General features: G+C 39.5%; 1 protein-coding gene across 5 annotated transcripts in view; it reads left to right on the forward strand.

The window, feature by feature from the left end:
* Positions 1-13,567, forward strand: part of dlg3 (discs, large homolog 3 (Drosophila)) — a 134,831-nt gene that overhangs the window by 21,495 nt on the left and 99,769 nt on the right. For 3 of the 5 annotated variants that reach the window (XM_067457572.1, XM_067457573.1, XM_067457584.1), the window contains exons 3-4: positions 6,619-6,704; positions 11,573-11,683. In XM_067457572.1, the coding sequence (XP_067313673.1) occupies positions 6,619-6,704; positions 11,573-11,683 (197 nt within the window). Of the gene's footprint in view, positions 1-6,618; positions 6,705-10,891; positions 10,928-11,572; positions 11,684-13,567 lie in introns of those variants that run through there. The other 2 variants (XM_067457586.1, XM_067457581.1) reach the window with 2 other exon arrangements.

Here is a 13,567-nt window from a genome sequence, read left to right on the forward strand (position 1 = left end):
GCAATACATAAAGCAAATTTGGCTGTGAACACTTTATACAAATGCAATATAGGTAGGTAAAATCACTCGTATCAATGTTATATACCATCATGTCGTCCAGCCCTAAAAACTTGTATAATTTTTGATTTTGGTCTTCTATAGTTTTTATATTTATATATAGTTTATTTAAAATAAACTATATATATAAGATGGTAAATATTTAATTGATGAATTGTCAATTCAATATAAAAAAATACAATAAATAAGATATTATTTTACCCCAAAATTCAACACATTGATACAAAATGATAACTACAAATCCATGTTTCCCTGCCCAGAGTCCAGTTGTTTCTGTTAATTGAAGAGACCCATATGCTTCTCTTTTCTGTAAAAATATACGTCAGATTTCTTGTAAAATCTGTTTGTACAGCCAATTTCAAAGCTCTTTCCCATTTTACATGTGTTTTTCGCAGCACTCACACTGAAGACCAAAGCTGCTACTTGTCTTAACCGCAGTTACTCGGGCTGATGGTGACGTCTCATGCATACCCTTTATTGTTTGGTGTTACAGGAGTCACTTTCAAACCAAGCAGCTTTCTGTAGCTTTTCTTTCACCAACATGGGGAATTTAAGTGAAAAATGTTGAACACAAGCAATTTATTGGGAACTTTGTGTGTGGATTTCTATTAAAATGACTGTTATTCATCAAGAAATATTAAATATATGTCCGCAGCTTTTATTCGCTTGCTTTTGCAACTTGAATGTGCATATACAATATTGTGGATAGAGAAGAGGAGCCGACCACTTTAAGGACTTGATTTATGTGTATATTTATATGTATTTTTGTCCTATACTTTAGGTAAGCCCAACAATTTGCTGCTATTGTTTGATTTAAGTGATCTAACCAAGTTTCTTATACTGGTTAAAATTCCATAGCTATGCTATGCTGAGGATTTTATCATGTGTCACATATTAACATATTTCAATTATCCCAATTTACGCTAGTGTAAACAGCACACAGTTTTGTGCTTCAATACCAGATCCACTGTTACCTCTGTTAATGTCTGCAGTCACTGTGCTGCCATGAGTAAGTCACATTAAAAGCCTCTCGAAGTGAGTGGGATTGCTCCGGCTCTCTAAACCCAGTATGGACAGGAATTTTGGATGAGGCTGCCGGATGATATTTATAGAGTCCCACAATATTGGGAATGATGCTCAAGTTGAGCCAAAAGTTGACATTGCTATTTGACCTTGCTCACTTGACTTGTGAAGACTGTGCACCTGTGCTTTTTGGCATGGCTTAAAGACTTACTAATAAATTCTTGAGGACCATTAAAGGGTAGTTCCCTTTTGAGTGGAACTCAATGCCGCGTCATGGCTTGATACTATAGGAATGTTTAGCATGAGGTTTTGCAATCTGCGTTTGGCTAAGCATGATGAAATAGTGATGTAGCGTAATATGTCACTGAAATCATAAATAGGCACCATGCCAGCGTGTCACCAGCTTATTTATCTTTAGAAGCTGTATATATGTGAGCAACCCTCTCAGTCAGTAGCTTTTGATGAGCAGCTCGAGGTTGGTACTCCTACTGTGGCCAAGTTAAATCTAGAGTGGTCTGATGAAAAGAGAAAATTAACGCGGTCCAAACTAGGTGGCTGCTATTTGACATCTGGCAGAGAGCAACCTTCCCACCGCCAACTTCCGTGCTTCCCTGACCTTCTTTCCAGACTGAGGTGTCGAAGAATTAATACTCGGCGTGAGTGCATATGCAGACCACCTTTACCTTGACCACCATGCAGTGGTAGGTATGCACAAACACAGGTATAGGGCGATGCAGAGGGTGGAAGAGACACTTGCGGTCTATCTCTCCTTCTCAAACACATTGTCGTGGAGAAAGCCTGCCTTACCCAACAAGCCTTGTATGGCCAATTCAGTCCTTGGGGGTAAGGAATGGATTAAATGGCAGTGGGTCAGGCTGGTGCGTCCATGCACATCATGGAGGTTTTGCAGGCTTAAGAGGCGGACCGGTTCAAAGCCCCAGAGACAGTGAAAGAGCTACACAGGCCCACAGCTCTCGCCCTATGTGCGACCAATCAAAGTGTTATCGGCTTGTGTCCCCCTGCCCCCATGAGCAAAGATAAGAGGGTTGAGGAGATGGAATCTTAGATCTGTTATCTCCTCTAGGATAGCAAAGAAAAAGTCCTGACAATCCTGGGCCCTAGCCCCTGAAGACATGCCCTTCTTAGGGAAGTCTGTGCACACCACACTATTATGTGTCCAACTGCCTCTGGGGCACCCAGCAGGTGTTTCCATTCCCCCTGCCACTAACCATGATTTGGGGGTTGTAGGGGCCCAACGAGCTATTCGCCCCATCTCTGTTTAATAATTGCCTTCTGTCCATATTGATTCAAATGCGTGGTAGCTACTGTGGCATGTCAGGAGTCAATGTTTTCTTCAACCAAGAGCTATTAGTGGTCTCACTTGGTGAAAGGGGCCATATAACATATACCCCTCCCAGAGAGGGACTACAGATTACTTTTTTTTCTTGTGCCCAAAAAGAATGGGGCTGGGTGTGATTCCTGATCAAAGAGGCCTGAGCCGTACTCTTCGAACATACAGGTTCATGATGCTCACTCTGAAGCTAATTGTGTTGCAAATCCAGTTTGAGAACTGGTTTGTGGTAGTAGATCTGATAGACACATCGAAAGATTTGGCAGCATGTGGATGTTGTGCTTGAGACTGAATACCAAAAAGAGTGGGTTTTCATCTTCACTACATACATTTCCTAGAAATGAGGGCATTGTTCCTAACACTGAAACACTTCCTACCACTCCTGATAGGCTATCATGTGTTGTTCTGCACAGAGTTTAAAAGCTTTACAAAGAGTTTCTGTTAAGAGACATCCCCTGGTGTCTCAGTTCTTACAGAGTGCCAGACAACTGCTGCCTATCTACTGGTCACAAGTTCTGTCCTAGGACCTAGCATTGGTCCTGGATGTGTTAGCATAAGTTACATCTGAGCATTTCGAATCAGATTCAGAGAAAAGGCTGACCCTCAAGGTGGCCCTCTTATCAGCATTGTCTTCACTAAAGAGACTAGGAGATTTGCAGGCACTGACAGTTGCCTATTCCTGCCTAGACTTTGATAGGTGATGTCAAAGCTATACTTCACCTTAGAATGGACTATTTCCATATATGACTGGTCAGGCAGTTGTTTTGTAGGCTTTCTTCCCTCTGCTTCATTAGATGCAAGAAAAAAGAAAGTCTGCGCTTGTTAGTCCCATCTGTGCTTTCAATATCTATGTCCACCACTCAGACCAGTGGCATAAGTCATCTGGGCTTCTGGTCTGGTTTGGGGCCAGAATAGAGAGCATGTGGTCACCAGACAGTGTATCTCGCACTAGATCACAGATGCGATCTTCCTCTCCTATGAGGTGTGCATTATAGCTTCACCTCTAGGAGTCTTCCAGAGCTCTTGCTATGGGTGCACCATTGCAGGATTTTTGTGCTGCAGTAGGCTTGTCCTCTCCGCACACATTTATCAGGTTCTATAGTCTGGAATGGATAAGTAATCCACCCCAGGGTCTCGGGTCTTTCAGGGTTTATTTGCTCTCAGCCCATGCTTACAATTGTCTGTGCAGAAAACACAACCTTGTGGGGCAGGCACTGTCCAATTGCTATGTAGGGCTGCCATGCCTCCGGCCACACCTGCGTGTCTTCTTTAGATATTAAGAACCTGGCAAAACGCTGGCATGGCGTCTATTTGTGGTTCCGGTGACGTACTATGCTACTTCGCTACGTAATGCCGTGTGTAAACAAATGCTTCAGACACCGGCTCACGAAAAGCATTTCCGTAGTATTAAAGGCGCACTATGCAACTTTCCGTTCACTTGAGGGTGCCTATTCAAAACAAAGGCATAGTTTGCTGACGGCAAGTTTGAGCGCAGTATCTTGGGACATGTGGTTTTCCCCTCACAGCCGGTGGAAAATAGGACTCGGGCAGAAAACATTTTCATGGATGCGGTTATTAACATTACTGTAGTATGAAGAAGAGCATGGCTCGAGTGTTGTGCAGCTGAGCACGGCTGCTGGAGCGAATTGTTAGACTTTTATTATGACGGGACGGGACACAGTCGCCGGGCGCGCGCACTATTTCCGCTTTTCCGGTCATCATGAGTATAAGGTACAGCAGCTCTGTTTATCATAATAGATACATTTAAGTGTGTTTAAAATTATGTTATGACGTTACTCTGTGCGTTCGCTTGGCGCTGCTGTGACATGTTCACACTGCTAAGAGAAAAGCGCTTCTGCACAATAAAACCGCGGGTAACCAAGATATGAGGCAATTGACAGGCGACTCCCTGAAACGCTATGCTGAAACGTCCCGGGTCCTTGGTTAAAATAGCAATTTTCTCACAATTAACAAATAGTTGGAAATATTTGGGAAAATGGAAGTACTCAACTGAACAAAATATATAACACTGGCCTAGTGGTTTTTGGATATTTTGCAAAAATACTGAAATAAAGAACTGCAAAAATACTACATAGTGCACCATTAAGCAATAATTACTAAACCCTCAGGATACCAAACATTTTTTATCCTGCCATAATTTGCTCTCTCTAATGTCAATGGTGCCTGTAAAGGAGGGCATACACTATGTGAGTTCGGACACTCGTGGGATTGTGAGATATTGCACACGTTACAAGTCAGTTTACCTGTAAATCATGTCAAAGCAGCTGGTACAGGACTGTACGCTAGGGCAAGCTGGCAGCAATCACACCAGCTTTCATGTTAAACACAGAGACTGGAGCTTTCAATGTTGCAGGCTTGCAGCTATAGGCTAGCTGTGGATAGGAAAAAGAGAGGAAAAAATATATTTGTTGAAAAGCAGAGAACAGCAGAGAGAGGGAGTGAGAAAGAGAGAGTGCATGCGCTATGTGTGTGTGTGTGTGCGTATGCGTGAGTGAGTGAGTGAGTGTATGCGCACACTGTATGGTTGCAGCCACTGAGCTATAGCGTAATAATACTCATAGATCTAGCCTAGATATAACGTGGTTGTGTATGATTTGGTAAAAGGGAACAACTTATTTGCTTGTGAAAATCGGATCAACTCCCCAAATTTTTCAAAGAAGCGGCTATTTGCACTAAGTGTAAATAGAATCCCGTTGCTATTTAAACTAAGTGCAAATAGCGATAGATAATAGCAACTAGATTTTATTTACACTCAATGAAAATAGCATATTTTCTTAATGATAATTGCTATTTACACTAAGTGTTAATAGAAACTGGATTATTTTTCAACTCTTAGCAATTCTTAGCATCATATGATATTTACACTAAGTGCAAATACCTGTAGATTCTATATTTACTAAGTGGAAATAGTGTTATATTCTATTTACACCATATAAAGTTTTTTTAGGCACTTTTTTTAGGCACACAGTGTATGCCCGGAATTTTGTTAAGCATTTTATTTCCACATTTACAACATTTTCTCAGTTTTTTCATTGAAAATAAATGCCTTTCCGATGTGATTTGTAATGAGAGAAGAGCAAGTTCTGCAAAAGGCAGATTCAGTCTCGTGTTTATCATGACAAAACAGCATTTGATACGCTTTACTGATTGTGCCACTGAGGATTTTGAATTGCAGATTGACGGTTTTGTTAAATCTTGTTTGGCACTTGTTTGGCAGAGCTAGTGTGAATAGCACTTGCAAATAGCATGCAAGGCATGCTATTTGCACTTAGGGTAAATAGACACTTAAAACATGTTTAAGAAATTTCGGGAGGTGCATGTAACATACTTGGCTTGTCTCATAATTCCTCTCACACACTGACCATGCGTGCCGTGACCAAGCGAGCCGGAACCATACGAACATCACTGATTTCCACACGATTTCTCCAGAGTGAAAAGAATCGTCTGCGAGCTTGTACAACAGCAAAAATTTCACCATGTATGCTCAGCTTAAGGATATATGGTGATGGAAAAAAATATGAGATAGGAGCAAAAATGATATTCAAAGCTTTTACATTCTCTCACAAAACTATATTTCTCTGAAGAAAAAAATTAAGTTTTACAAGAGAACCCAAAAGCATTGATATAATTTCCCCACCCATCTCATGTTTTTATCATCATCATGTTCTTTCTGGGACTCCAGACATATCTTTCAAAAGCATATGTCTTTCTTTATACCATGAAACACAAAATGAGAAATTTATATTATTCTTTTATGGTGTATTTTTTTGTCCTTGGTCTCCATCTGCTTATGCGTGAAAGAGAGAAATTTGGATATTCTGCTAAAAGAAGTTTCACTGTGGAAAGTATGTCATACAGGGTTATAACAGCATGAGGGCATGTAAACGCCAGTTTCAAATTAGTAATTTCCTTTTTGGGTTATTTTATACTTTAGAATACATTTTGGAATGCCAACATTATTTATGCTACAAATTTTAAATGTAACACTTCAATTTCATCCAGAATCGTATATTCAAATAATATCATAGTGCAAACAGCAACCTTGCAACTTTGCATACGTCTGCTATCAATCTAAAAATGTAATGGAGGTATTACATATTTCAGTATAAATACTTGCATTATTTAAATGGATTCATTCAATGACATCGCTATTCCATTATTCTCAGATATTCAGGAATGCTACGAAGTAACCTTGCAAATGAATGCAGCACAAAATGGAGTTAAAGACAGCAGCTCTGTGGACACATGGGAGGTAAGAGCCCCAGAGAAAGGGCAGCCTTATTTTATTTTTATTACATGTCATTATTTATTCACCCCCATGTTGTTCCAAACCCTTATATCTTTGTTATCTGACCTGTCTAGTGCTCAAGTTCAAATAAACGACTTGATTCAGTCACAGCAGGTGAAGTCAAGATTTTCAGTGAATTTCTATAAATTTAGCCTGTTATTTGCGCAAAGTTATCATGTGGCACCACTCACCCTAACTTTTTCTGTCCCCAACAATAACAGTAATTAACACAGACAAAGGTTTAGAACAAAATGAAGAGAAGTTTACAGAGAAATGCTGGACAAAAAATACAAAAAGAGGGTGGAAAAAGAGAGAGCACGTGGAAGTTACAGACGCTACAGAACATTAGTCATATCTCGAAAGCACTGCAGTGATAACACCAAGTGCTCCTCAGTGGGCTGTGTGATGATGTCACCAGGACCTTTCGTTACAAGTGTCTGCAGTCACGTGACCTTGCAACGTATTTATAGGAAGAGTACAAAAAATAACCTCAACTTCTGTCTGGATTCTGTTAAAAGCTACTGCAGTGAGGGAGGATCACTCTGTGGTCTCTCTGAGGGTACACACAAACATACACTCGGGTTTGACTAAAATAGTCTCTGTTCGTTCAGTACAACAGCACCGTGTGACTGATGCTTTAAAAGATGATAGCAGGAATTTTTCCATTCCCTCCGTAGTTTTAAGACGATCCAAAATTGGGTGGAATTTTTGTTGAATTTCTGTGGCATTATTAAATTTTTGGTGTAACTCACTTTGCTGATGAGCTGCACCAATCCATCTTAACTATACTCTGGGCCATCAGTGAAACTTGTTCTGGTCTAAACTTATTTTATTTTTATTTTATTTCAACAAGGAAGAAATTAATGTTCTATTGCTTCTTTTAATTGTACAGTGTTTAGTGATTGATCATAGAAAATTAGGCTAGAATATCAGGGTACAATTTTTACAATTACATCCAAAATATAGGTCTAGTTTAATATCTTGAAATAACAGTCATGTAATTGCAATGTGTTTTTAAGTTTGAACTCTGTCAAATCTAGAATGTGCTCTAAAGATGTCAGTAATCACAATATTGCACTGGATGGATACGTTAGTACAAATGTATTGTACTAATATGTACTTAATTAGTATTTTTGTCTTGCTTTTTCATTAAATTCTTAAACATCCCATAAAAGACAGATCCTTTCATTGCTTGCTTGGTCAAAGGATTCTTAGGAATCTTCACATAAACAGCTTGAAAACTAGTTTGATATAATCAGCTTGATATCATAATGAATTATGACTTAGTATCTCATAATTTCAATTTAAGTCATAATTATGATTTACCAAAGCAATATTTTTTTTGTTATTGTTGTTTGTTTTTATATAATGGCAATTAGCTTCAACACCTATTCATTGCAATTCATTGGAAAAGAGCATATAAACCATTCTCCTTTTGTCTTTTGGAGAAGTTCCCACCACATCTCAAAGTTGCTGTATTGGATTGAGATCTGCTGGCTGTGGAGGTGATTTGAGAATAGTCAACTCATTGAGCTTTTGATGTTTATCCAGCATTATACTGCTGGAAGTAGCCTTTAGACGATGTGTACGCTATGGTCAAAGGGATGGATATGCATTTGTATACATCGTAGGCTGTGTGTAGAACGCATAGCAAATGGCATTGCCTGATGTGCACCTCTACAAAAATGTAACGTGCCAATTCTGCACTGTGATTGGTCTACTAGAAGCAAAGACACAGAAGTATAAATGAAAACCATTGTGTAGAGGCAGCATAGAGACCACGACGTAGGTCCGATGCAGAAGCATAAATCAGCCTTAAGGGGCCCAAAGTGTGCCAAGAAAATATCCCCCACACCGTTACACCAGCAGCCCGAACCGTTGATACAAGGCAAGACAGATCCATGCTTTCATATTGTTTATACTGGGTTCTGACCCTACCATCTAAATGTTGCAGCAGAAATCTAGACTCATTAGACCAGGCAACGTTTTTCCAATCTTCTATTGTCCACTTTTTGTGAGCCTGTGCAAATTGTAGCCTCAGTTTCCTGTTCTCAGCTGACAGGAGCGGTATCTTTGTGTCTTCTGCTGCTGTGGCCCATCTGCTCCAATGGTCGACGTATTGTGCATTCAGAGATGCTCTTCTGCATACCTCGGTTATGACGAGAGGTCATTTGAGTTACTGTTGCCATTCTATCGGCTGCAAACCAGTCTGGCCATTCTCCTCTGACCTCTGGCATCAACAAGGCATTTTCGCACACAGAACTGCCTCTCACTGGATATTTTCTTTTTTTCTGACCATTTTCTGTAAACCCTAGAATGGAGAACCCTAGAAATCCCAGGAGATCAGCAGTTTCTGAAATATTCAGACCAGCCTACCTGGTACCAACAACCATGCCACGTTCAAATTCGCTTAAATCACTTTTCTTCCCCATTCTGATGCTCAGTTTGAGTCCACTATGGTTTCGGACACCTCTACAAATGGCTGTCCCTCAAATAACGTCCTATCTGAGGGTAATAAGGGGGATTTCAATAAGGGTGTGTGTGAAAAGTCAGAATTTCAGAATTGGCCTCCATTCAATTCATGATTTACATCAGTAATACAACAATTTTGTAATTTAATAACACGCAGTTTCATTACATGCATCTACACTGTAAAATATTATAATTAATCTCCATTTCCAGCCAAATGCAAAGCATGCTGGGAACTAACAATGGTGTCTCTAAATAAAACTGCACAATTGAGCTAATTCTTTTAAAATAAACAAGTAATCTTATTTTCCTTCATTTTATCAGCTTAATCGGTTCCTCAATTCAAGCCTCAAAATTGTCAATAGTGAGTTTCCAGAACAAACATCTTGATGTGGGTCTGGATTGTCAGGCTACAGATAATGATCAATTGAAATAAATTAACCCCTCAATGTTGTTTAATTAGTTTTGTTCCATTGTTATATTAATTTCATAGTAATGAAATTAATCTGCACCGTTCTGGTCTGAAGATCTTTCCTGCAACACTAAAGATTCTCTCAACAGATGCAGATGAAGCTGCTAGCAAGAAGGACATGTATATGAATTTCTTTGAATTTTCCTTGAATTTGAATTCTACTTCCTTTAATTCAAATTCAGATTGTAATTCTACTTCCTGTTTTTGACATCAATTCAAATTCAATTTAAATTCAAGAATTGAATTGGAATTTAGGAGTCATTCTCAATTCAATTCTGAATTGCTCACAAGCCTGGCGTATATACATATCATTTAAATGTTATATATTTATTTAGGTTGTAAATTGGTTGTGGTAGATGCTCAGGTAAAAACCAAGCAACGATTGATAATTTTTTTTAAATTTTGATTTTCATTAACAAAACAAATGAATAGTGGACATTCGGACAAACTCTGTGAGTATAATCTGTTCCATTTTAAATCCCCAACTGGCTCTTTCCAGAAGTACCATACTATTGTGACACATGTTCCACAAAAATACTGCAGGGGTCACTATATGATGTGTGGTGGAGAGCGTCACAGGCCTCAGTGTGAGTGTTTGTCCAGGCACAGCCCTGTTTTCTGAGAGAGCTGGTTCTGAGGGAATGTCCAGCTCAGGCTTCATTAGCATTCATAGCGTGCGGTCACCTGAGACGTTAAATGAAATGAGTCTGCAAATTCCCCGATTTGGTGCAGAAGGAAGGAAAAAAAGACCCTGGAATAATTCACAGCACAATCATTACAAAGCCTTTGTGTTGAACAGCAAAGGGCAGTTTGTGTTTCGTAACATTTTTTTATTTTATTTTTAATATTAGCTACAGTTACAGTCAGTAATATAACAGTGTTACATAATAATAATAATAATAATAATAATAATAATAATAATAATAATAATAATAATACATATTTGTTATCAGTTTTATATCTGTGAATATTGGCTAAAATGTTTAGTTAAATGTAACAAGCTGTACATAATCCAGCCCCAGTATTGCGAGCAGTATGTCATGTGTCAGCAGTGATTCGATGGCACTGAACACCAGCAGCGCCCTCATGTTCCTCTCTGGGTTTGAGACTGCAGCAATCCTGCATGTTCTCAACTGCAGTGTCCATCTCGTAGCTGAGCTGATGATAATATGATGGCAAAACTGGGGCTTGGCAACCATTTTTCAATTCAGCTCATGGTTGTCCAATGAAGGCAATGATAAAAACGGTAAATTTGCTTTGTGTTTTGTTGTTTGTTACCTGATAGCAGGTTGTTGTTTTTTTAAAAATTATTTTAGATCTGACTTTATTTGGCTTAAATGGGTGTGGTTTGGCCTAATGCTGCAAACCTGCATGCCTCTGTGTGTTTGTGTTTATATGAACACACATCGCTATGAAAGTCAGAATTGGACATATCCTAAAAGAACCTTCTAGAGTTGAGTTTGTTACCATTTTGGAAGGGAACGTGAGAGTCTTTGTTCCATCTGCTGTCATGGCCTTTTCCAAAGGCTGCCCTCTGCTGCCTGTGACCTGTGACTGCGGCATAATTTATGATAAACAGGTAGGAAATAATCAAATCAAATCAAGGTTTGGTCATCTTTTGGTCTAAAATGCTATAAAATGACAGCTTTTCTCTGACAGATTTTGAGAGATTTTATAGTTGTAGATGGTGGTCAAAGGGTATGTTTTAGTGTGCGTGTTTGTTTCAGTATGTTTGACATGTTTGTATCAGTGCATTCAAGTTTACAAATGACTATATTTGTATTCAGAACTACTAGATTTGACCCAATGAAACCACTAATCTTGAATATTTTTTTCCCCTTCTATTTTTGGTCTATGCAATCTAATGATTCTTTGTGATTTGTACTTGCAGACTTCGGGTGAAGAGGGTGTGTCACGTGTGCGTGTGACCAGCAGGAGGAGCTCTCAGAAGGTGGAGAGAGTTGCTGGACTAGTAAGCCGCTCCCATGTGGAGGCACCAAAGGTTAGTGGCTGCTAAATCAGGAATACTACTTTTTACAAAAATAGAAGATTTATAGCGTATTACATGCCACATGAGGTCTTATCTGGCATAGGGATTTGTTTATACTTTGATGTCTAGAACATCTCATGTATCAGTGCTCAGCAATTATCAATTAAGGATGGTCTGATGGCCTAGGATCAGTGTGTGTGAGAAAGTATCAGCCTGTTGGCAAAACTGTCATTTGTTCACATACAACACATTGCACTCCGCTGCTTTTTAATCGATTGTCTATAAAAATAGACTAAAAGGACATATTTCACCATTTTGCCACATTTTAAGGGTCTTTCGCATGAGTGTTGCATTTTTAGATGTCATCTGAAGGTAAATGAATGGAAAAGCAACTCAATACAACATTTTCTGTGTGAACAACCTACCAGTATGTGTTGTTATACATTGCAAACTTAAAAACTGTTTTGTGTGATCTACTAAACTTTTTTTTTGTGCAGATTCTACTGATTCATAATACATGTTTAGATTATCTTGCTGACTAAAAAAAGATGAGGTTTTGCATTAGTTATAATGGGCTGGGCTTTTCCAGCATTTCGGTTTATTACAGTCACTGCGTTAAATTATAGTTTCATAATTTCCAGATGTTACTGCAAATTAAAAACCTAATACATTATTCTTTATAAAGCTGAATGAAAAGTATAAAGTAAAATTCCCTCTAACATATTAAAACATTGTTAAAAATATAAAAAATTTAATAAAATCTGGGCTATCTGAAAATATCAAGATGGCAAATAGACATCTTTATTGTTGGGCTCATTGCTGTGCAATTTAACACCTACAGAATGATGCAATCATAAAACACATTTTTGGCTAGATTTTGAGATTTTGACTACAAGCTGATTCCGAGATGTTTCTCATGATGCATATTCATAGTCAAGTGCAGTTGTTCAACATATGTAGATTGCAGCTAGGCTGCAGTGAAATAAGCCATGATGATGCTGTAATCACAAAGTTTTTCAGAAATACTCTCAACAATCAGGTTCTACTATATCATGGCAGCTCTCATTTCCATGCCCTCCCAATCACAGCACCCCCAGCGGCATGTGGCGGCACAGTGCCTGCGGGCACTGCCATTTCAGATGAGCGGAGAATCGGAGATGTATTGTGAGGGATGGGGCGTAAGGTGGAGATGGCAGTGTGGGTGTGGTCTCAGGTCGCGGCTGAAGAGCGTGGGACTGCTGCGTTGAGAACAGAGTGCCTCCATTGTCTACATCAAAGCACAGGCTCTCTGCAAGGCAGCAGCGTTCTGTTGACAGCAGGGCTGGCTGATGCTGAGCTGAATGTGGTGTCGTGTCTTCCTCACATTAGGAGGGGTATGAGGTGGAAGGGAGGGATGAAGAGAGAGCTGCAGAGGGAAAGCGAGTGGGGGAGGATGGGGGGAGCGAGACGAGGCGAGGGCCGGTGCAGTGCAACGCAGTTAGAGCTGGAACGGACACCTAGAGCTCAGCCTTCCGCATGTTGCCATGGAAACCAAATTCCTCCCCCTACTTGCATCCCTACAGACTGGCTGCCTCTCGCTCCTGCTCTCTCTGTCGCTGTTTTCCTGTCTCTGTTGCATCTTTCTGCATCTCTCATATGCATTCGGCCGCATAACATGGCAAAAATGTGCGTTTTGCATCCGACAAGATGTTTATGCGACGCTTGAGATGGATGTATGCTAGACAATGCATAATTAACAATGCAAAATGTGTATTTGACAAGACAAAAGAATCCCTCTGCATTCTATGATCATGTTTTCTCATTCCCAGTTGTTCATCAGCAAACATTTATTGAGTTACCCTCCCCCAGAGTCATTTTCAGTCCAGTCATATCTTTATCATGGTTGCATTCCCTCTT

The sequence above is a fragment of the Pseudorasbora parva genome, chromosome 11 (assembly GCF_024679245.1).
Source record: "Pseudorasbora parva isolate DD20220531a chromosome 11, ASM2467924v1, whole genome shotgun sequence".
NCBI lineage: Eukaryota > Metazoa > Chordata > Actinopteri > Cypriniformes > Gobionidae > Pseudorasbora > Pseudorasbora parva.